Genomic DNA, 25,806 nt, shown 5'->3' with positions numbered 1-25,806 from the left:
TCACATTTGTCCGCTGCTTGGAGCTCGGATCAGATAACTTCCGCAGTTAGAAGGTTAAAGAGCAAGATAGCATTGCGAAAGATAAATTGTGCGAAATATTAGATATAACTTGCGTGACAAAATGGTACACGTGTCTATTTCTCTAATCATATTTAATGTTGCCAATCAATCACTCAGTATCGCAATCAGATACTGAAGAAAATTCTGCTTCTTTCTTTTGCTATCGTCTCGATAGATATTCATCTGTTTCCTCGCATACAAACAGTTTCAAAGAAGGATACTCTATTAATCAATTTCAAATAAAATAGATACCATCACATCTGGGTTTTGTCTCTGCAAAAGTACTTGACACAATTTTTTTATCTCGTTAAAAATATTTCATAAATATTTCGATATTCAGATTCATTTTAAAAAGCTCGATGAAATTTAAACGTGTAATTTTGCAATAGATATAATAAAATTACAGAACATACCTGAACTGCCAAATTTTTTTGCTCATTAAGAGCTGCGAGATATAAAACGATGTAAAACAAATTATCGAATGAACGTTATATCGATAAAAACAAGTGGATGAATCTAAAGTCGTGTGCGTGCCTCATTATCAATCGTCGAGTCTAATTTTTCACGAAATAAAAATTACGTACGTTTTGTTAAAAATGAGCGAAGTCAAAATGAGCGAAGTCAAATGAGCGATGTCACTCGAGCCGAATAGAATCTTTGAAGAGATACCTGCGTGGATCGACGGCGCCCGCGCGTACAGAATGTCGTCGGGGTTTCCGTCAACCCTCTTCCCTCCTTTGGACTCGGATGGTCGCGTGACACGCTGACATAAAACGGCTCGTCACTACGTTATTGTCGTCCGGATCAGGATGACTGGACGTATGTCAGTATCGATTCACCTGGCTGCTGGTTATGCCGCATCGCACGAAGCATTCCCGGCCGTGGGGAAATCACGAGAGGATCCGCTGATTCGAGATGCGCGCGGATAAGATGTAGTCGGAATTACCGTTGAAGAATGCACAGCTTCCTGCATCTCTTCCTCGGCACGTTTACATTCGCGACGTCCTTTTGGATCATCTACGGACAAGGTAAGCGAGTCAACAATTACCAATAACTTTACTCAATCTTTTGGCTTTCACCAAAGTTTCATGTCTACGTTTATAATTATTATTAATTACGTTTATTACATAATCCCGCCGAAATTGAGAATCTGCGGGAAGAAGATAGACATCTCATTAAACGTAAATAATTAAATTCATAACAAACAGTATTTTAATTTAAGGAAATTAAATTGTGAAATAATAAATTGTAATTATATTGTATTGACAGTTTGTTATTTACATTTCTCTCCTTGACGTTGATAATATCGATGATGATACTTATGATGATTACTTATTTGAGTGATTGATATTTTAATATTAGACATTGATGCTCGAGAAGTAGCACTTAAGCTTGGGACGCGCATCCTGCAGTTTGACATATCATTAACGTTAATTATGAAAGATAATATTATGCTTTCAGATGATACGACAACCGACGAAAGTATCGTAGAGGCAACGATACCATCAGAAATGAAAATAACATCTTGGAACGTAAGTCTAACAGTTATAAATGTCTCGTGAATGATTGAAATAAGGAATAATATTTAAAAAGTTAAATTTTACCCCCGGAAAAAGAAATAAAATTGGTTTGTAGAAAAATCCCTAAATTTATAAATATTTGCATATATCTCGCGCGATGTATGCGAGCAATCTTTATCAAATAATACGTACAATCAGAGCAACTAACAATCACAATAACAAGAACTTTAATTATTTATCTTGCCCGGGGAGAAAATGACGTTTAGTTGGTCACTGTTATATTAAGGATAACGACGAAATATTTGATATAACAGAGACCAACTTAACACTATTTGTCTATTCTGAAGTGGTTCGGAAATAGTCTCATGCTTAGTTAACTAATTGGACGGAACAGTTTATTCGATCAATGTATAATATTTACTTCATCGCAAGTAAATATTATACATTGTCCAAAGCTGCACAAAAGATATTTTAGCGCAAAGAAGATATTTTAGTCGAAGACTGATAAATAATTGAATTCTGAAGATTGAAAAGATTACAATAACGCATCACTGTCACTGCAGATTAAAAACTGATTGATATTTTTTTTAACAATAATACGGATGTCATTGTATATATGCTGTGTGTAATACCTTATACACGACATTTGTTTGGCCGCATCCTTCATCGTGACATTAAGTGTACATTTTTATGAGTCCACTTGATGATGAGCGATAAGGATATAGCGCAAATGTCACGATATAATTCTAAGTATAACATCCTCAACCAGAAGAAATATTTGCTGCTACGCTTTTACCGCGCAGTAGAAAAAGCCTACGCACTTCTTTCACAATGATCGTTTGACTGCACTTGTGTGTCTGTTAAGCATGTTAATCAATATCAAATTTATCTTCAGTGGCCCTTACAAATTTCAATTATCATGATGTTAAAAATAGACGTATGAAACATAATAAAATGTAAATTTATATTAATTAATTTTTTTTACGTGTCTCGTTTATGAAAATTACACCGAATGCATGCAAATGGCCACTTACGAAAAGAAAAAAAAATACCTTCACCGTACGTGAAACGTTTGAAATGACAATCCACCGCATGATTCATTGATTACCGACAAAATGTCCTACTTTTTCATATTGACGGTATGAAAAACCTAGAATTACAAATAAGACACAACACGCGACATAAAATCATCAACATATTTCACACGTGAACTGTATCCTTCAGCAACGAAAGCTAATTCTGCCGTGTAGTATCTTCCACGAATAATTTTCTATGAATGATTTACACGACCATATTATTGTCCCCCCCCCTTGAAATAACCATATTCTTCTGAATAATACATAAAATACGAGGACACATAAAAAAAGCAATTATCGTAGGTCAAAATGCGAGAAAAAGCGTTCGTAAAAAAAGTAATAAATATATAATAAAGAAAATGGAAAATGGAAAATATACATATAACATATATGAAAAGAAAGAAAGAAGTATATTAATTCATAATTCATCTCTTCTCTTTTTGATACTTTTCAGAAAATTCTAGATTACAAAAATATTAATTATTATATTTATTATAATTTTAAATAAAATTTCAATGTGATTTTTGAAGAAAAATAATTAATTATTTCCATTTACGCGCATCTTCAAAATCACGTTGAAATTTTAATAAATATAATAATTAATATTTTTGTAACATAAAATTTTTTGAAAAATGTCTACAAAAAGAGGAGAAATGCCATAAAATTCATGATACAGGAAGGATCAAAGCGAATGATTATTGTGACGACTGTATAATCGGAAAAAATACCTTTATGGCAAAAACGACATCGCGTGTTTTGCGTGACGCGGTAAACAAAGAATGCTAATCGAGTAACTAAGCGTGCTGTTAGGGCTGTTGTATTACGCAAGTATATCGTGCCTAATAATAAATATTATGTCAGGTTTACCACTATATATCTCCCGATATACGTCGCGCATCTTGCAATCTTTATAGCACTCATTAACGTGTTCGTGCAGCCCGATATTGAACATTAAAACGTACAAACGTTCGAGTTGAATATGCAACTAGCCGCGCACGAAACGATCATAACGTTGTGATAATAAACGCGCAAGGATAATTAAAATATCGTCGAGGGTGCTTAGACACCACCATGAGATTTGATAACGATATAACATACGCAATTGCATAGAAGAGCAATAATCAGCTCATTAGCTCTTAAGTATAATCTTTTCACTTTCTTAAAGAATGTTTACGTTTATTTTCTAAGTAATGAGATTATTTATGATCCATATGAATTAATAAACATTACATTAAAAACATTTATTAATTTTATTCCTCGGAAATTTGGAAAATTTCTATGTGCACTAATGTTCGTTAATTTATGAAGATCATAATTTTTTGTCGAATGCTATATGAACGTTAATTAAAATTGTTATAGGACATGCCGTTTTCCGGATTGGTGAAAGTAAACGGAACATGGGTGGGAAAAGGCTACGCGTTTTCCTTGCTTGAGCTGCTTAGTTCCAAATTAAATTTCACATACACAATCGTGCCACCTAAAAAGCATGTGCTGGGCAATAGCCGAAGCGGAATATTGAGTTTACTTTACGAGAGGGTAAGGCTTTTCTCCAAATCGTTTTTAATTCTCATGCATTAATTAGCGGATTATTTTAATAATATTGAATATAGATTGAATTTTTATTGGATGGAAAAATGGAGTAAGCGATATCAATATTTAAATTAAATGGTAGTAAGCGATATCAAATTAAACGGTTTAAATTAAACGGTACAAGAAATAGATATTTCTCATTCGAACAGAAAGTGGACATGGCGGCGGCCTTCTTGCCTATCATGCCGGAGTTGCGAAAGTTTTGCACGTTCAGCGTGGCTCTCGATCAAAGCGAATTGTCGGTATTGATGAAACGACCACCAGAATCGGCGACCGGTTCGGGTCTGCTGGCGCCGTTTGATCGAACCGTTTGGTTACTGGTGTTGACCGCGGTAGTTTCCGTAGGACCTATTATCTATGTCTTCGCCACGTTCAGGTTCGTGAGTGTCGAAAAATACAAAACGTATGACGAAACGCACCCCAATTCTCAATATTATCAATATTTTTCTAGGGCGAAGTTGTGGAACGATCCCAAATCCGAGAACTACACCCTTTTCTCTTGCGTATGGTTCGTGTACAGTTCCTTGTTGAAGCAAGGGACGAATATAATCGCGACGACAGGTACGAGATTGCCGTGTCGTCCTCTCGTGACATCTTGATTGCCACGTCTTATTTACGCAAACGACATTCCACATTCCCTAAAGACCTATGTCACTTGCTATATACGAATCCATGCTACCCATGCAACCTAATTCTACATTTAGCTCAATAAATTAAATGAAAATCAGGAATCTGAAATTACATCCGACTAATATGACTTCTTTACTGTAATAGTTAGAGCATTAATCTTTTTTTATATGACAATTCGAAAGTAATGAATGCCGAGTGTTATATCACTGTTATATCATTGTGTGTGCTATCCAATTAAAACGAATTTATATCGGTTACAGATTCGACACGAATTCTGTTCGCTACATGGTGGCTATTTATTTTGGTTCTAACGTCTTTCTACACGGCGAATCTTACCGCATTTCTCACGAAGCCGCAGTTTACCTTGCCGATTAACAGCGTGCAAGACATGGTGCACAAAAGTTACCAGTGGGTAACTTATAAGGGACGTGATCTTGACTTTTTACTTTCTCAAGTAAGTCCTCTCGCGAGCATTCATTTAATCATAAAATTTTTCAAGACAAAATTTAGAGATAAACAAATTGTTAAATTTGTCAGCCGATATTAATTACTTCTTTTCTATGATCCAAAACTGTTAAGGACTTACAAGCGTTCGTCATTCACAATCGATGAATTGTAACAATAAAATAAAATAAAAAAAATTAAAAACTATAAATAAAAATAAAACAAAAAATAAAATAAAACAATATAACAATCAAATAAATCATTACTATGTTTTCAGTATGAATCAGAAGAGTTACGTTTCTTAAATACCACAAGATGGAAGAATCATGATATTATATCTTATGAATATCCAGTTGAAGAAATTTTCCGAGTCATAAAGAAGAGTAAGTACTTTTTATATATGATCATTATCTCGAAAATTAATAGATATATAAAAAATACAATGTGTTATTCTCCAGATAAACTATTCCTCGGGGATACCCATTATCTTCAAAGTTTGATATTTGAGCATTACATCAACAAAACTCGTGAACACAAGACGCACCAGATGAGATGTACCTACGTCATAATGCCCAGCGCGATTGTCGTAACCAGTAAAGCATTCGCCTTCCCTGTGAACTCTACTTTGGAGAAACCAATTAACAAAGAGTAAGTGATGAATTTTTATATCGGAAAAATTATAAGAAAATCTAGTCAGAAACTGGTTAAAAGTAGTCACTAACTAGATTGTTTCTTAGATATAAATATCTATCCTTAAATTAGTTTTCGCCCGATTTATATCACGTATTATCAGCCGCGATTTAATTGTATCTCGAGAAAAAGACTGAATGCATTTCAGATTGATGGCTCTACTGGAGGCTGGTATAGTAAAGCGTGAGAAACTGAAGAATCTGCCATTAGCGCAAATGTGCCCACTGGATCTTCGATCCAGCGAAAGACAACTGTCGTTCTCCAATTTATCCTTGACATTTGAGGTGATAGTCGGTGGATACACAATCGCGATAATGGTCTTTATTCTTGAGATAACGATCAGACATATGGCGAACTCCTACAAGCGACGAAAGAAGACCGGCAGATGGTCCTGCTGCAAGTGGAAACGGAGATCAAAGGAATCCGTGATCCCGCAATTGGTATACACCAAGAGTCATCCGCTCAATAAACAGGCCAATTTGCAAAAGATAAATCTTCAATCGCCATATCCGCACAATGTCCTATACGATATCGCTCAGAGAAAGAAGCATTACATTAACGGCCGCGATTATTACGTCGTGATGGATCGCTACGGTGATCAAAGATTGATACCCATTCGCACACCGTCCGCATTTCTATTTCAGTACACGGCGTAGTAGAGATACATTTCGGATATTCAGCGAATCGCGAAAAATCATCCATGAAAATTTATTCGAAATTTCAGCAGTTGAAATTAAATGAACCGCACATCAAATGTTTATGGCTTGAAAATTGTATAGTCATTAATCATTGCTGTCATTTGTCGATATAATCTAATATCATTCGCGAAATAACGTTTACAATTATTAGAGAACGATAAATCTATGTACATTTTACATTAAGATATTAATTCTTTTTTACATGAGACGTCTTCATGAATATAATATTATATAGAGAAATAGGCAGACATATGTGATAGTGAAAATATAATTAAAAAATAAATAAGTTAGAAGAAACTGAGAATACGTCTTTGCTTATCAAAGAATGCTTATCAATGAATTCTTAATTTTCATAAAAAACCTATAGAAAAATAAATTAAATAAAAACAATGCTGTTGTCAATTGAATACTATAATTTTTCTTGCCTTCCTATTATCATATTATAAATATGTTAATGTATTTTTATTTAATTTAGATAAATTTTACATATATTGCATTTATTTTAATTAAAAAAATAAATTTTTATTACATTTATGTATTATGATCACGATAGACATTATATATTCATAATAGACATATTTATATTTTTTAAATATTGCATAAAATTAAAATTTTTTAATGATTATTGTATATATCAGATATTGTATATATCATTATGTACATGACAAAACAAATATATAAACAAAATGTATTTATTTTTTTCTATTTAAATAAATTCTTTTTATTATATATAAAACATAATTAATAATTTTTATTTGTTTGCAATTAAATTGTTGCATGCATATTACTTCAAAATTATAATAAAAAATAATATTACTAAATTTATTGATATATAACAGCGAAGTTTAAATGTTAATCTGTAATGTATTCAAATTAAAATGCCCAAAGTAATCACTATTTAAGAGAAAATTCATTACGCGCATTAAATGTTATTTACTTTTAAATATACATTTAAATAAAAAATGTTAATGCAGAAAATATTCATTGATAATGAATTACTACTTTCATATATGAATATTCCCATTACTTCATTCACATTATTTCTTTTCTTTTTTTTTCAATCCATTGCGCAAGTAATCTTACGATCGCACGAAATACACTTGACGGATTTGTGACCATCACATTACTCAAGCATGTATTTTTTATAATATTTAATTATATAAACAAATTAATTGAAATAATATATAATTAGAAGTAATACGATATAATTAGAAATGATTATATTATCTTCTATATGATCATTCTTTAGTTAAAGATTTAGATAAAGTTTATAAGAATCTATAAAGCCATTTCCATTAAACATAATTAATGAAAATGGCTTCCTAGGCTCTTATAAATATAATTAATTTAATTTAATTCGTGTTTTAGTAGAAGCAAATCAAGTTGTTCCGAAAGATTTTAAGATGGCTAACTCTGTCATCATCATTATATATAGTAAAAATTCAAATCATTATATATAGTAAAAATATGATTAAAAAAACAAACTTAATCGAAGATAAGCGCAGCTGAGTGTATTCATATATTTTCGGAATTCGGATTCGGGCTTTTTCTTCTTTGCATTTAGTAATGTCTGCTTTTTTGTTAAGGACAAAGCTAATTTCAAGTTAAAAGTAATAAATAACTCAATATTATAAATATTAAAACAACATTAAACAACATTAAAGAATAAAATGAAAAAACAAAGCGTAATCATCTAATAATCAATCAATTCAAAAATTACGCAAACAGAGAAAACAAACTCTGTTTTCTGTAGCTAAACTAGTGTTAAGTGCAAAATTCGTTGTATTAAGCAATAAATAGAATGGATACATATTTCAAGTTTAAAAAAGTGAGATAGAAAATTTTAGTGCAGCCATCTTCAATGAACCGAAACCTCATTCAAGCATTCCTGGTGCAGTCCAGTGCAGAAACATAACACAAACCTAAAAACATGTTTGTCCGACCTGAAAGTCTGCCAGATTCACCGAGCTCGAGTAATTAATCTGTTTTTTGTAGCTAAAAACTAGTGTACACTTGTTATATTTAAAATGAATTAGATATATATTTGAAATTTGATAAAAGAGCGAGGTAAAAAGTTTAGTGCAGCCCAGTGCAGGAACAGAAAACAAACCTCTAATGTTGACGTTCGCGCCACGTTCACATAGTGACTTGCGGATAGAAGTCAGGTGATCGAGTGTCGCGACAAGATGCGAGTTGTTGTCTGACCGAGTCTGAATTTCATCATGAGCCCCTGTTGGCTGGAACCTTGTATTCAGCTTCCTCTCTCGGAGGAAGAACTAAAAGAGAGCGTGGATAAAGCGAAAGATTGGGCGCTTATACATGGTGATTATATTTTACTTATATTACTATATAAGTAGTTGCAACCTAATAACCAAGCATATGACTGTTTGTTTGTGATAATTATATCTTGTCCCTGATAAGATGTGTAAAACATATCCGTGATAGACATGATGATTGCTGTCGTTTTTTTTTTGTTTTTTTTTATAAATTAAAGAATTTAAGGCAAAGATGAATATAAAAATAATTACAATGATTGAAATGTTTTTATATAAATTTATGTGACAATATTTTGTAACATTTTTTTAGGAATATCGATGCGATCCAAGAAGAATTTTACCAAGGACCAGGTGCAAATATTACCCATCACATTATTGCCATCGAGTTTTCCCAGGAAACCCTTTTTGGTTGTGAAAGATGTACAAACTCTATTGAATGAGCTGATCCATAAAGTTGCTCATGATAAGGAATTTCTTACAAGTAGTTTAAAAAGGTACTAGAGATATTATAACTGTAATAGAAGTTTCTTATGATATAGAATTATATTATTTGATTTAGCACAATTCAAGCTGATGTGTTCACAGCGAAGCTGTTCCACATATACGAGATAGTGCATAGGAAAGGTTTCAATCAAGTATGTAACATTAAATATAGTTGAATCTCTCTAATAGCGATAAACTTTGAGTTAGAGGTTTTATCTTTTAAACTTGAATTGTAGAATTCTTTGAGATATACAGGTCTATTTTGAAATAATTCAAGTTGAATATAAGTCAAATTGAATATATATTTGAGAAGTAATTAGTGTGCTTGTAAATATTTAGAATTAATATTTTTCTTTGATTTATAAAAGTTTTTTTTGAAAAATGTATAACATTTTAATTTATAAAGTTTTTCAAGTTAGGGAGGTTAGAATTAGAGTGGTTTAACTGTAGTAATATTGCGATGTCAATAAAAAGATTTGATGTTAAACATTCTATGAAAATATAAAACATTTTATTTTTTCTTTTTGGTATTGTAGACTATAAGCCTTGGATTGTTGAGGTCAGATTATCTATTACACGATGATGGCTGTAAAATAAAGCAAGTTGAAATAAATACAGTAGCAAGTAGCTTTGCAGCTTTAGCTACTCTTACATCCAAATATCATAAGTAAGTATAACATAAAAATATTGTAGGAAAATTTTATGATTTGAAAAATGTTTATGCTGTTTTAATGAGAATAAATTTATTTTATAGATACATATTAGGAGAATTGGGATATGCAAAAGAAACATATGAACAAGTAAGTTAATTATTCATTACAACATTTTTAAAAAACAATTGTATACATATTATTTATTTTTACTATGAAAGGTGTTGAATTTATATTTTTGATATTTTATGATACTTGGAGATATTTTACAATATATCATTGATTATTCTTTAGAAGATTCCAGAAAATAATGCTCTTACTGGATTCTGCAAAGGATTAATATTTGCCTGGGAATTGTATAATAATTCAGAGTAAGTTAAGCAAATTTTACTTTATTAAATTTTATATTTCTTATCAGTAAAATTAATAAATAAATATATTTTAGAGCTGTTATGTTATTTGTTGTTGAAGATGTGACTTATAATATTTGTGATCAAAGGATTCATGAATACCAAATTCGTCAATTATGTCCTAAGATTAAGATTATTAGAAGAAGTTTAACAAATTTAGCGTCGGAAGGAATAAAATTAGGACCAAATAAGGAATTAATCATGTAAGTTGCAATCTAAATTACAATTTATATTATAAATTACATCAAAATTTATATAACACAAAACATTTCAAAAGAAAAAAGTATTTTTCAAGTTTTTATAAGGAATCTAGAAATAAGTACAATAAAGGTTAAATTCCATAAAACGCATATATGCGCGCGTTTTGTTAGAGTTATATCTGACATGAATTATAGATAAATGCGTGCATATGCACTTTACAGAATCTAGCCAAAAAATACAGATATTGAATTTGAAATATTGAATTATTTCAATTGTTTCAGTTCAAATATGATAGTGGCTGTAGTTTACTATCGTTCTGGTTATGAACTTGAAGCTTATCCTACAGAAAAGGAATGGGATATTAGATTATTAATAGAGTGTTCTCGTGCAATAAAATGTCCATCAGTACAATATCATTTAGCTGGTACTAAGAAAGTATGTAATTTAAGTTTTATTTATCAATAAGAATAATGTATAACAATTCAAACTTTTTGCTATTTATGCAAAAATTGTATAGTATTGAAATAATCAATATGAAGCATAACAATTTATCATTATTAATATTTTTTAAAATAATTTTTAATATAATAAACTGAATATATAATAAATATATATCTATTGTTGATTAAAATTTTAAAAATATTTTGAAAATTATTTTCTTTTTAGGTACAACAATCTTTAGCTCAGCCTAACGCACTGAAAAAGTTTTTAAAAGATGAATCGTCTATTATTAAAGTGCAAGAAATATTTGCTGGTTTATACACATTAGATTTTGTAAGTAAGTTATTAGAACAATTATAATTATATGGAGCACATATTTTAACATATATAATAATTTTGTAATTTAAATTAATATTTGTTTACATAATAGAATGATGACGGAGAAAAAGCAGTAGAAATGGGTATAAATGAACCAAATAAGTTTGTTCTCAAACCACAAAGGGAAGGAGGAGGGAACAACATATATAATGAAAATATAAGAACATGGTTAAATTCAATGAAGGAATCACAAGAGAGAACAGGATGGATTCTCATGGATCGAATCTATCCTCCTTTACAGAAAAATTATCTGATACGTGCTGCCAAGGAACCATCATTCGAAGATAACATCGATTTATCAGATGTTATAACAGAACTCGGTATATATGGAGTAATAGTGGGGTAAGAATGATTTGCATTTTAATAATCATGTTATTTGCTAATAAAAATATAAATGATATTAATAGAGCATTAGTATAACATTCTATTATATCTGTTTTTAGAGATAGCAATGAAATAATGTTAAATGAACAAGTTGGACATATTCTAAGAACCAAAGCATCAAGTGAAGACGAAGGCGGAATAGTGGCAGGTGTTGGCGCTCTTGACAGTCCCTATTTAATTAGCTGAAATAAAGTGTTTTAGGAAAATAATTATAATTAAATCAATTATAATTTTTAAATATAAACTACACCAAGTATTCACGATTGTTTCTTTTATCATCTAAATGATGTGGGCATACAAATATTGATCATGGATTATTAAAAATCAAATGAGACTTTGGCATACTTTCATTCATGTGTCTGATGGAACTGCATTTGTAATATTTCTCAAATGATTTAAAATTTTCAAATTTTTTTCTTTTTTATAATATGGAAATAAAAATAAAATATTATGTAAAATAAAATAGTGTATAACGATAAAAAAATTTCAAAATCAATTTTTATAAAGTATAAGATAATGATTCCACTGTGATGCAAAACTATACAGGAAATCTTTGATGTTATATTATAAAAAAGACGAAGTCTTTATGTACATAATTTTTTATTTTTTATATGTAATTTTTAATTAGATTTCTACATAATAAAAAAATTATATTGTGTGTGTAATTTATATTTTACACAAAAATTGTATAAATATATTTTGTGAAGCATTATAATAAATATTTATGAGAATATATGATAAATATTAATGCTGATGCAAATGTATGTACAAATTTTTTGTAGCCTATACTGTATAAAAATTATAATATTATAATTACATTGCTTGTATGTGCTACAAATTTAAAATAATGTATGTAAAAAAATTAAATGATTATAAATATATCTTATATGACAATATTTTATATAGCTACATTTTTCACTTTTCACTACTTATTCGAAATAAAAAGTATTGTGTAGGTTAAAAATTGCTTGTGCTTGAAAAGAATCATGATTATCCATATTATAATTTGCTAATTTTCTGCTATTTGTTGTTAACGATTAAATTATTGACTTTCTTGTGTGTGCATGTGTGTATGTATGTATACATATAGACATATCTACACACGCTAATAATGTTTTCGTAATAAACATTACGAAGTATTTTGATAAACATTACTTATAATAAACATTACTTCGTATGTGTAATAAATATTACGAAAATATCTTTGAATATCATAAAGGTTCTTATTCTATAATTTTCGGCATTCATTTTGGAGATGTTTTTTTAATTAAATTATTTCAAAGGTACGAAATGAATGAGTGGATCTTGTTTTTCTACCTCTTCAACATTTCTTTCTTCCGAAGAGTTTCCTGCGATACTTTTCATCGCGGTCTACAAAATGATGTTGAATATTTAAATCTGTAATGACTTATTACATAATTGCATAAATTACATTCAATTATAATAAATAATTATTTCATATTATTTTAATATAATTTGCATGATTATAAAAAAATTTAATATTTAATATATAAAAAAACATTACAGTTAAACAAAAATAGCTATGCGAGACAATGTCACGCATTCAAATATAAAATAAAATTATAAAAATTACTATCTACCTTGTACAATTTATCATCCATAGGATTAATATATTCGTGTGCTCCAGGAGATAAGGAGTCTGAAGCTATGGATTGGAATGTTACTTCGACTTCGTCTCTTCGATCATATGATGGATTTTGGAAGCGAATGCTGCTAAAACTGTTATACATAAAATTAATACATTGCATATTTTTATATGTAAATAACTATATATTAAAAAAACTAATTCCTAGTTAAATCTAACAATTTTGAACGTACCCAACATCACTTGATTTAAATTTTAACTTATTTTTCTGATAATAATAATAACCACACATCATCAAAACAGCAATGAACAATACGACTAATGTTACGCTATAAACGTTGCTTAAATAACGTGTATTTTTAAAATAACTTTTAGCAGGAACTGTTATTTCACCACTCAAGCAAGTAGTGTTTGGATTTATCAATTCGCCATTTGCACAAATGCATATTGCGTTATGCTTCTTTGGAATGCACATGTAGTCACAATTTTGCTCGTCGCAAGGATTCTTGACTATCAAACAAATGCAAAATTAATTTCGCTTTGTAATTTAATTACAATTAATGTATACAAACAGAATTTTGAGATTATTTACTCTTAGACTGCTATTACCAACCTTTCGATTGTCTAGAGATGTGTAGAATGGCGAAACTTTTTTGAATATTATTCTTTCCTACGTTCAATATTTTGCATGATTTGTCCCCATATAGTTTACAATTTTGTAATTGACCATCCGAACCCATTAACCAATAAAGCGACTGTTCATAAATACTGATGTCTAAAGGATGATATATCTGAAAAAAAGAACAAAAAAAATATTATTTTGTTAAAGTAAAGAATATAATATATATCCTGTAGTCACGCAAAACGTTAACATTTTGTACAATATTTTTTTATAATAAAATATACTGATCTATTAACGTACTGTTGTTCTTAAGAATGTGCTACGTCGATTTCCATCGAAATTAGAAGATTCGATTGTTTTTCGAAAACTGTCCGACCAATATAATTTAGATTTTACAAAATCGATCGCCATTCCACTCACAAAGCTTATATTTTGAAAAGCGATAATCTTCACATCAGCACCTGTCAAATCTGTCCGATATATTTTGCTGAATGGTTCATCTCTTTGCCAAGTGATTTGAGCCCAAAATAACCAGCTGTAATATCAAAAGATATTAGAGAATTTTTCAATTCTATAGAAATTTAATGACAGCATTACTGATCTCCATTAGATTGACAAAAACAAAGAAAAAGTGAAATAAGAAAGAAAGAAATACTTGTTAACTGGATCAACTGCGAGAGACAACGCTTTCGCTTGATTTTCTAACCGGACTAGCGTTGCACATCTTTGTTTCTCCAAGTCGCATACCTTTACATAAAATTAAGAGTAATTAAATTATATTTTTGTATTCAAAGCACAGTAGTTTCTTGTTTACTTGATGAATTGAAAAGAAATATACCTTAATCGTACTTGAAAGATTACTATCACTGACGTAGACATGATTAGTAACCCAATCGACTACGATTGCATGAGGCTGCCCGACAAACAGAGTTGCATTTATCTTTCCTGTTTTAATGTCCATTTTTTTAATAGTACCAAATTCACCTGTAATTAATTTTTTCTCAGTATTTAGTTCTCTTCAAATTAACACAATTCCTTTGAAAAATGCTTCCATTAAATGGTTTTTCGGGATTTTTGGGAATTTTTATGTTTGTTTAATCAATTGTATTATATATTATAATAATTAATTTAAAACATAACATTGAAATAAAGACTAACTGTTACTCCAATAAACAGAATCGTCAATGGCGTTCACGTCGAGACTGCTTACACTCAAACCAGATAACGAATGAATCACTTCAGTTGACTCTAAGTCAAACGAAATCTTCCTGATATCAATGTCAGTAGCGGTGATTAATTCCATTGGCGATCCTAAATAATCGTCAAATGATATTTATTACTTTAAATAATTAGTACGAACATTTAACTAAGACTTACCGACAGCTTTACAAGAAACTTTGTCCTTTCGGATAACATATCCTTCGTGGCACAAACACCTGTAAGAACCTGGAGTATTAACACAAATTTGTGAGCAAACATCGTTTTCGCATTCATTTATGTCGTCACAAGAAATCGTGTCGGCAGCTAAACGATATCCATCTTGACAATCACAAACTGCTCCTTTTGGTGTTTTATAACATATACCTTGACAAAAGTTGTCCTGTGCACATGCGTTTTCTATCGTAAAAAAATATAATACATCGTAAATATTAATATGTAGTATATGAGATTTCTGGAATCTTCTTTAATTCATCAACATTTCATATTTAAAATTGTTAATATAGAGTATATTTTCTGGAATATCTTTTATAATACTAGATATCTTTTTTCTGGAAATCTAATATATTTCTTTTGTAATAACATATAATACAAAAATGAGTTTCACAAGTTCTCTAGAAAGATGCTCTTTCCTAAAAATTTTCTATTAAAAATATTTCTAACAAAAATAATTAATAGTGCAAGAAAGATAAGCTACATACGACATTTCCCTCCTTCATCGCTGCCGTCTCGACAATCTCGAATACCATCGCATACTTTGCTGTATGGCAGACAAGTGTCTTCATACGAGTTACACATGAACTCATTACATTTGTCTAACTCATTCCTATTGACAATTTTCTTGTCACCACCACAATTTTTTTCATCTGCTCGGTCCCCGCAGTCGTCATCCCCGTCACATACCCATAAATCCGGAATGCATCTTCGATCGTCGCAGGCGAATTCGTCCTCTGAGCAAAATAAGCAATCATGCTCGTCATCGTTTTTTGGACAATCATTTTTGCCGTTGCATCTGCAAGAAAGAACAATGGATAAACATAGTTTTTAGGATTAAGATTACAGTTACTTCTTCTAAACGTCAGATAACAAATTTTCACTGCACGATAAATAGTGATTAACAAAAGTTTTTCTAAAAAATAATCTAAATATAATCTCTTGATCAAGGGCATGACTCAAATTTCTTCTCTAAAATTTACGGTATTTCTCAAAGATGGAATTGTAACTCCTGAAGGGTACACAAAATTATTCCAAGAATTGCGAAGAACTCCAAAATTTTCATTTATATATTTTTCTTATAATTAAATTGTAATAAAATATATTGATCAGATTCATAATTATTTATTTAATATTAAAATTTGCTTTATTAGAAACAAAAAATATAAATAAACTTATTAAAATGTAAAAAGCAATTAGGGAAATAATTTTTAAATTCATTTTTTTGGTAATTTTACAAACTCTATATAAATTACTATCACATAAAATAAAATAAAATATTCTTTAATATAAACTTTAGATTATTATTATAAATAAAATATTAAATATAAGATTGCACATTTAAGATCGAGGCATTTTGTATTTTTCAAAATTTTGAAACAGATTCAAGAAAAGTTTCGAAAATTTCGATGTAAAGTAATATTATAATGTTTGTGCATGTTGTTTACTATACTCTTACATTTTAAAAGGATCAACTCACCTCACTGTTTTCGGGAGACACAATTCAGTATCGAAACATCGATATTCATTTTCGCTACAATTCGTGAAACGATTTGACCTTCCATCTAAGCAATACTTTTCATCACTACCATCGAAGCAATCGTTGATACCGTTGCACTTAAGCGATAAAGATATACAATGACCATTGGCGCATTGGAAATCCTCATTTTTACACTTTTTTTCATTTGATTTGCATAACTCGGATGCTTCATCCGATTCGTCAATGCAATCCATCTTAAATATAAATACAATTATAACATTATAAAATAACATTGACATATGAATGAAGAAATCAATTACAAAGTTCACATATTTTAAGTAAAAATCCGGTATGTATTTTTATCCATTTTATCAAGTTCTTTTTGTAAGATTACACTTTGAATACAATCTGAATACATTTAATTAATGTTTGCTTTTACAAAATAAAAACTAGAAAAAATAGCAAATTCATGCGTGTAAAATATTAATATAATCGCTACCCACCTCTCCATCACATACGAAAGTCTTCGGAATGCACGTCTGGTCGTTGCACATGAATTCATTCAATTCACACACGTGTTGTTTGGAAGGCGATACAATACAATTATAAGCTGATTCATCGCTGAGATCAAGACAGTCAGCTAAGCCATCGCATTTTTTAATACGTGGTATGCAAGATCCATTGGTACATTGAAATTGATCTAAAAGAAATATACATTTAGTATAAAATAATTAACGACTATACAAGATTTGGATCTATATACTCAACAAAAAAAATAATAAGTTCACTCAAATATTTGTTTATTCGTTTGCATTTAGATATAATTAATAGAAAATAAAACAAGGATATATGTTTGTAGAACGCTTATGATCGTATGTAATTACCACTTTGGCATTTCGGTTTATCGCAGTTCTCCTCATCTGAGTGATCAGGGCAATCGAGAAACGTGTTACAATGAGATTCTAAATTAATACACGTGCCGTCTTTACACATGAATTCACTTTCCTCGCAATGTTTTTCACAATCTGTCGTTTCGTCTTCACCGTTCGGGCAGTCCATTTTACCATCGCATCTAAAGATATTGCAAGATTCCAAAAATATATTCGTAATTTCATATTATATGTAGAATCCGAGACTAGAAGTAAGACTATGAAACATTCTTTATGCTTTCATTTGAAAAATATTAAATACAAGATAAAAAATTAAAAGAAAATTAATTAATCTTAATAAAAACCACAATGATGAACAATATATCGATATGTTATAAATAAACATTATGGTTATCAGGATATTTTTTTTCAGATATTTTTTATTTATGAATTATATATAAAAATATTAATTAAACATACCGCTGCTCCTTTTTTATGCAAATATTATGCTCGCTACACATGTATTCGTCCGCATTACATTTAGGCAATGAAGAGCATGTGCTATTATTAATCAACACCATTTTGGGAGGACAAGCACAAATCTGCGAGTAAAATTACCGTAAAATTTAACATTAAATTTCTTTAATAAATAGTATAGTTATGAACAAAGACATTATTAAAATAATCAAGTTTTAATTGTACGTAAGATGCTTGTATTGTATCAAACATTTGGCTTCGTAATAGTATTACTTATTTGTAATTTATATACTCACAAACGAAGTAGCAGTAGAAAGCAGACATACGTGCGAGCAATTTCCGTTATTTTTCTGACAACCATTTACCTCTTTAATAGGTTCTTTGTGCACACTTATTATAGATAGAAATGAATAGGAGGAAAATTCTGAAAAGATTATATTTTTTTCAAATTCTATTCTATGCAGATGTATCCTGTTATCAAATAGGCATTAAATAAACTCACCGAATGCAACGCCCTTATGATTCGGAGGAGAGATTTTAAAATTTGTCCAGTATATTATTTTTTGCGTATTGTGTTCGGTCCAAAAGATATTGTCCCCAGCAACAGCAAGGTTTGCAGGAAACTTTAATCCGGTACGAAAAACGTGTGTGTCTGAAAATTTAATATTTGATATTTTTATATCGTACTTGTACAAATTCGAATAAAATATCACACGTACATACGCAGCGATATTTTTATAGCGAAAAATTTGATTTATTAACTTAAGCTTATCCAGAATTTAAATGTTTGCAAAAATTAGAATTACTAACTTCCATTCGAGTAAGATAAAATTACACCAGCCGAGTGATCGCCTATAAAGAGTGTTTTACTATCTTTGTCATAGCACATTGATACGTGCACATCAATCAGTGAATTTTCCAAGTTCTCCTTAATTAGTTTTCTTAAACCCAATCCGTTCATATTCATCTCATATAAACTAAAATTTCTCTTCAAATTTCTCTTAAATCCGACATGCAATTCACTTCCGAATGACACAAACATTTTGCTGCAAAATACAATATTCAATATTATATTATATTACAGCTATTTTGTTAATAAAACTGATGATTATCTCGAAGATGATAAATGTATAAATGTATATCATATCAATTCAACCTTGTCGTACCTTTCCTCAGGTACCAACATGATTTCGTAAGGACTTTCTTGAAAATAAAGAACTGTTTTCTGCATGGTTGTCATGCTGTGTACTTCAATAGATTTCTCTAGCGCATTTGACAAATACAAATTATTACCAATATGATCAAATGCAATCGCTTCAATTATTGCATGAATTGTGAAAGGTGTCTCAAAAATTTCATTGCTTGGATCATAACGCGTGACGTTCGCCGACCATAACCAATTGTTATTGCATATATATACCTTGCCTAGATAAGTTATAATTAATAAGTTATAAATGAAATAAGTTGTAAATAAGTTATAAATGAAAGGTAAGCTGGAAATGCTATAAGTGTCCATAATATTTTCTATAAAATAGCAATTCTAACATACCAGACGATGAATCGAAAGCTAGTTTCGTTATAAAGTTCAAAGTCAACTTTGGATTATTTATTGTTTTTGGCTTTCCTATCATCCCATAATAACAGTATATTAATTTTCCTAATGTAGCGATTAATAAATACTGCTCCTTCTTCTTCTCTAAAATTATATTTAGGCTTAATTAAAAATGTATATTAATATTTCATTAATATTAACATTTCAATTTATTAGTTTAATATATCTTAAAGATGTGTCAGTTTTTTTTGCTTTTGGATAGATTTTTACCTCGACAAGTGTGATTATCGGTATCCAATTCCTTGTTTGAAGTGCAAGCACATGTGTAACTTTTATTCTGATTCAGCATACACAATTCAGAACACGGATTAGGATGACATGGATTGTTAAACTGAAATTACATGATAATGTAAACTTTTCGTAATGCCGCTTCTGTTATAATATAATATAATATAAATAACAATAAACAACAATAAATAAATAACAATATAATGCATAGCGTACTTTACGCTTCAGTGCCGAGTGTTCGATGTACAAGCCATAAGGTTCATTATTCGTACGTATTAAGATATGCCAATCCTTGCCATTAAACTTATTGCAGGATTGTATCGTCTTGCTTTCCCAATCGCTCCAATATAATCTATTTTCAAACGTCACCAAGGAGAATGGATGCTGTATTACATCGTGCAATACTATCTGCAAATAATTGAATTGAAATGTATTAAGAATCTGTATAATACTGTAAATACCGTAAAATATTTTATAATATAAAGAAACAAGCATTAACTCTTCGATCGGTGCCATCTAAGCGTATTGTTTCAATCATTTGTAATTTGGCGTCCACCCAATATAAACGATCATTTGGATAATCAATAGTTATACTATTTGGCCAAACTATGTTTTTGGAAACTAAAATTTTGGTATTTTTGCCGTCCATACCCGTCTCTGAAATATGCGGAGCATTCGAGGAACAATCAGACCAATACATTTTTCTGCAAATGTGATATATGTTAAATATCGTAATGCTATATTACACATATTTTGTTATTTTTATTTTCTAAATTATTTTTTAAATAATTTAGAATATTATCTTAATGCCTTTTAATTGCAGACAAAAATTTATAAAAAGATATTGTATTATTATTTAACTTTTAAGCAAATTATTAGCATAGAGTAAATCTAAAATAAATAATTATTATTAAGAACTAATAATTCTCTCTCTTTTTCTCTTCTCAGTTTTTAATAATAATATTGTTACAATAGAATTTAAGTAAATTGTATATAAAAAATGTAATATGTTTACCCCTTAGATGGTAATAAAGCTAATCCTTTTGGTTCAAGAATATCATTGATTAATATGACGCAGTACGTGGCATTATTATCGCAAACTACGATATGATTATAGCCATTGTCAATAAAATATATGTTTTTCGTGATCCAATCTACGACTATTTCCGTTACCGAAGATAAACCTTTATACAAAAAAAATTTTAATGTTTTTTGATACAATGAAAAGTTTCAATTTACAATTTTTATTCTAAAATATATTTTAAAATATTTATTTAAAAAAAACTTTACATTTTTTTTCTTTTTATATATTTATGTATTATTTCAAATATTTTAATCGTATTATAATTTTATTACTACATTACAACATTATAATATTATATATATATATATAGCAAATTATACAAATTATAATTATTAATATGTAATAATTATTATAGAGTCATTATATATCATAAATTATAATCCATGTTGCAAATACAAAATAAAATTTATTTTATATTGCAAAAAGTTGCATGTCAATTGAACGTAAAATCATTTCTGCGAACGTTATAAAAATTGTAATTATCTATAAATGATATTAATAATAATGCTTACCTGTTGTAACGATTTCTTTATAATTATACCGAGAAGATTGTTTTATAATCACTTTTTGTTTTCCATAATACGTATAATCGCCATCCATAGCGACACCAACTATGTGACTTAAAAATAACGTAACTTCAAAGTGTATTTTTGAATCCAGATACATTCCGCGAATTTTGTTTTTTGTAGCATATATCAATGTAGCCTCACCACCTATAATTCAAATAAAAATTTGCATTTTTGTAAAATTTAATTTAAATGGATATGCGCAATCAAGATCGCGAATTAGCTTACCACGGGCTTTGCAAGTTCTCGTATCATTCTGCAAAAAATATTCTTCTTGGCACGTGCACTTGTAAGATCCTGGAAAATTTGTACAATTTTGATCGCATGTGCCATAAAACTGACACTCGTTGATATCTACAGAACAGAAAAATCGTTAGATAACCATGACACGATCTTCAAGTCATTATCATTTTTATTCATAATGGATTTACCACTACAAGTGCGATTATCATCTTCTAATTTAAAACCCGATTTGCAGAAACATACACTTTCTTTAGGTGTTTGCTTGCATTGCTGACTACATCCTGCATATGTGCAATTGTGTACTAATGATGTACCTGAAAAGAAATTGAAGAATATAATATTATAATAAATTATACAAAGATTACATCGTGAAAGATTTAACTATATATATTAAAATAAAAAAACGATATATAATAATTAAAATATGTTGTGATAAAGATTTTAATAATTAAAATATGATAATAGTATACTCACAATTGGAACCTTCGTCTGACCCATCGCCACAATCATCCTTGTTATCACATACTTTATCAAGAGATATGCACCGGTGATTTTTACAAAAATATTGAGAATTCTTAGTTTTACAATCACTCTCGGATGATGTTTTATTTGCCTCTGAGAAAAATACGCAAAAATCATATAGAATTTTTTTTTATATAATAAGATATAATTATCCGATAATTATTAATATTCTATATTTTTCTTAAAAAAATTACTGCAATTCCATTCATCGCTGCCATCAGGGCAATCCTTGGAGCCGTCGCAGACCCATTCTTCCGATATACAATGTTTGTCATGACATTGGAATTTGCCGGTGCAATTTAACTGTGAGAAAAAAGAAAATAGACTTGTGATTTTGTTATTTTAGGAAAAAGATAATGCAAATAGAAAAATAAATACAAAAAAATTCGCGCCGATTATTTACTTTTTCCACGCAGCCCTCATATTCATCGCTTTTATCCGGACAATCATTTATCGCATCACAAAACTTTGCTGCGGGTATGCATACGTTAGTTTTGCATTGGAATTCATCTTTGGCACATGTGATGATGAAAGGATGCTCAAGTAGCTGAAAAAGCAGAGAGAAATTATTTTTTACATTGTTTATGCCCGATACAACGCAATGTTAAGCAATAAAATAAGACATTATGTTTCAAATGAAATTTTATTTAGACAATGATATTATTCAATCAAATATAATATCATAAATGGAAAAGCAAATTATTTTAATATTTAAAGATAAAATGTTATTTCGGAGAATCTGTCTTAACGAATAGAATATATCTTTCAAAGAATTCATTTTTGTCAGCGAAAATATTCCATTAAATTAATTAAAATTAAAATAAAAAAAAAGAAGTTTACTATTTGCTCCCGAGAAGAAAATATGATAATTATACAATATAATCTTTAAAATTAAAAATAGATTTATTAAAGCATTTATAATTTTAAAATAAAAGATTACAGTGTGATCTAGTTGTAAAAATTAATAAAAGCTATTTAACTAAAAAAATTCTTTTGCAAACTGAAAATAGATAAAAATTGAAATGCTATTGGCAATAAATAATATTCATCTAAGTTATAAAATACTCACGTCAAAGTTGTCACAATTTTCTTCATCTGAGCCATCCAAGCAGTCCTCGAATTCATCGCATCGTTCTGAGAATGGTATGCATTCTCCATTGTGACAACGAAAATAATCGAGTGATGAGCATGTAATTCCAAAAGGGAAACCTTAAAAAAAAAACAAATTATTAAAATTATTGTTTAGACATATCTTCTTAAAACAAAATTCTTTTATTACATTGTTGATGATAGTAAAAACAAGTAAAAAAACAATATAATCACAAACAAACTTATTTTAATACGTTAATGTTTGTAAATTTGAACATAATTCAGTTATAAATTAATTTACTTTCTAAATAAAACTTTTATCTTGAATTAAAATAAAATTTATTCATCATTTTACCTAACTCGAAAGAAGAATGTAAGAAACTGCATATAAATAATAAAGTCACAAGACGACGCATAATCTGAAAACAAACACATTAAAATTTTATTATAATAAAACAAATAAACTTCATGAATTATTTGTTGCTTTTCCAGTTATTTTTTTTTTACCAAGTTATATACATACATACATACATACATACATGTATACATGCATACATATATACATACGTGTGTGTGTGTGTGTGTGTGTGTGTGTGTGTGTGTGTGTGTATTTATCAAATTAAATTTATATATCATCAATAAATTTCTAATCGCATTTTTACTGAAAAAAATTAATCATATAATTTTACAATATAATTTTTTTAATTTTGTATCAAATATATAAAATTAAATTATAAAAAATATTTTTATTATTTAAAGTGTCTTGAAACATAATCATGTCTAGCAAAAAGTTTAAATCATGAAATTATTATCTAAAATCTAAAATATATATATGTATATATATATATATATATATATATATATATATAATTATAAATATACATATATATAATTATAAATATATATAATTATAATATATACATACATTACATATTTATAATAAAATATACAAAATTATCAAAAGTCCGCATATTAAATAAAACATATTAAATAAAAGATTAAATAAAAAATTATAAAATTTTTAATCGATATCTGATAAATGTATATACAATAATTTGAGCAAACAGTTACATTAAAAACGTATTAGAAATAAAAGTAATATTGTTTTTATATTAAATTGTATTATTTCAAATATTAATAATAACTTTTATAAATAACGTTATCTAATAATAAATAATAAAAGAAATTTGCAGAAAAATAAATTCATGTGTGTTCTGTCTTATTCTATATTAAATTAATATTTTGCTTAGCACGCGAATATAGGATGTAGCGAAAGTGCGAAAGTTATTTTGTAATCATATTTTTCCTGTTTTAAATGTATTTTTTTCATATTAATAAATCAGGATTAAAATTAAAACTAGTAAATTACTACATCGTATACAGATTATATTGAGAAATGAGTAATATATATATGAAAAGAAAAAGAATTGAACTTATAATATTAATAACAAAAACTAAAATAAAATAAAACAAAAAATAAAATAAAGAAATGGATTAAGTAAGAGATGTCAAAATAATAGAATAAAAAAACACATGATAAATAAAATAAAACGGGATTAAATTAAATTAAATGACATAACATAAAAATAATTATACATTCCTTCCACAATAGTTAAAATACTTAACAAAAATAATAATGATCATTGAAATGTAAGTCACTCACGTTCCAAATGGTATCATTTAATCTCAAGCTGCATAAATAGGATATATTTACGTTTAAAATTCTTACAATGTTATATTTATAATAATTTTAAATAATATTTTTAAATATGTTACATCATATTTTTTAAATATTAATATATAACTATAAACTATTATTTTATCTTTCCGATAGATATACTTGATTTATTATATATAATAGTTAAATAGTTCAATCAATTGTTGAATTAAAGAAATATAGTTTTATTTAATATATTTATTTAAAGATATTGAAGTATGTATGTAAATTTAGTAAAAAAAGTACTCACCACAGTGAATGAAAATTTGATATCCTACAATGCCCAGGTATATTTTTTGTACTTTAGATGAAGAAAAGACGTTCTGACC

The 25,806-nt window shown here is 28.6% G+C and overlaps 3 protein-coding genes across 4 annotated transcripts; 2 read left to right on the top strand and 1 right to left on the bottom strand.

Moving 5' to 3' along the window:
• Positions 1–826: 826 nt before the first annotated feature.
• Positions 827–7,115, top strand: Ir76b (Ionotropic receptor 76b). Of its 2 annotated transcripts, XM_011647421.3 has the most exons (9): positions 827–1,088; positions 1,522–1,592; positions 4,016–4,192; positions 4,396–4,622; positions 4,698–4,807; positions 5,137–5,330; positions 5,598–5,703; positions 5,779–5,968; positions 6,159–7,115. In XM_011647421.3, exons 1-9 carry the CDS (start codon positions 1,016–1,018, stop codon positions 6,664–6,666), a joined length of 1,656 nt encoding a protein of 551 aa, XP_011645723.2. In that variant the 5' UTR covers positions 827–1,015; the 3' UTR covers positions 6,667–7,115. The 2 variants fall into 2 exon arrangements, with proteins under 2 accessions (XP_011645723.2, XP_011645724.2); XM_011647422.3 differs by lacking the exon at positions 4,016–4,192.
• Positions 7,116–8,618: 1,503 nt separating this feature from the next.
• Positions 8,619–12,827, top strand: LOC105432566 (glutathione synthetase). The gene is made up of 11 exons (XM_011647423.3): positions 8,619–9,030; positions 9,295–9,478; positions 9,544–9,619; positions 10,004–10,134; positions 10,222–10,267; positions 10,412–10,488; positions 10,563–10,730; positions 11,010–11,163; positions 11,395–11,502; positions 11,600–11,889; positions 11,991–12,827. The coding sequence occupies exons 1-11, from the start codon at positions 8,931–8,933 to the stop codon at positions 12,115–12,117; spliced, it is 1,461 nt and encodes a 486-aa protein (XP_011645725.2). The 5' UTR covers positions 8,619–8,930; the 3' UTR covers positions 12,118–12,827.
• On the bottom strand, positions 12,515–25,776 carry yl (Putative vitellogenin receptor yl). The gene is made up of 33 exons (XM_089070563.1): positions 25,728–25,776; positions 25,424–25,451; positions 24,116–24,179; positions 23,741–23,880; positions 23,075–23,218; positions 22,866–22,974; positions 22,624–22,764; positions 22,338–22,463; positions 22,135–22,260; positions 21,853–22,053; positions 21,272–21,440; positions 20,756–20,960; positions 20,473–20,664; positions 20,239–20,359; positions 19,966–20,112; positions 19,583–19,841; positions 19,227–19,462; positions 18,919–19,068; positions 18,713–18,840; positions 18,420–18,541; positions 17,955–18,142; positions 17,574–17,770; positions 17,071–17,324; positions 16,079–16,389; positions 15,537–15,776; positions 15,318–15,470; positions 14,998–15,143; positions 14,815–14,906; positions 14,460–14,694; positions 14,151–14,328; positions 13,771–14,047; positions 13,533–13,671; positions 12,515–13,302 (listed from the first exon to the last, which is right to left on the bottom strand). The coding sequence occupies exons 3-33, from the start codon at positions 24,174–24,176 to the stop codon at positions 13,204–13,206; spliced, it is 5,286 nt and encodes a 1,761-aa protein (XP_088926689.1). The 5' UTR covers positions 24,177–24,179; positions 25,424–25,451; positions 25,728–25,776; the 3' UTR covers positions 12,515–13,203.
• Positions 25,777–25,806: the final 30 nt, after the last annotated feature.

This window comes from Pogonomyrmex barbatus, unplaced genomic scaffold (genome assembly GCF_055798465.1).
Source record: "Pogonomyrmex barbatus isolate J1 unplaced genomic scaffold, ASM5579846v1 scaffold10, whole genome shotgun sequence".
NCBI classification, from domain to species: domain Eukaryota; kingdom Metazoa; phylum Arthropoda; class Insecta; order Hymenoptera; family Formicidae; genus Pogonomyrmex; species Pogonomyrmex barbatus.
The sequence above is the reverse complement of the archived record's forward strand: the minus strand, read 5'-3'. Positions and strand labels throughout refer to the sequence as shown.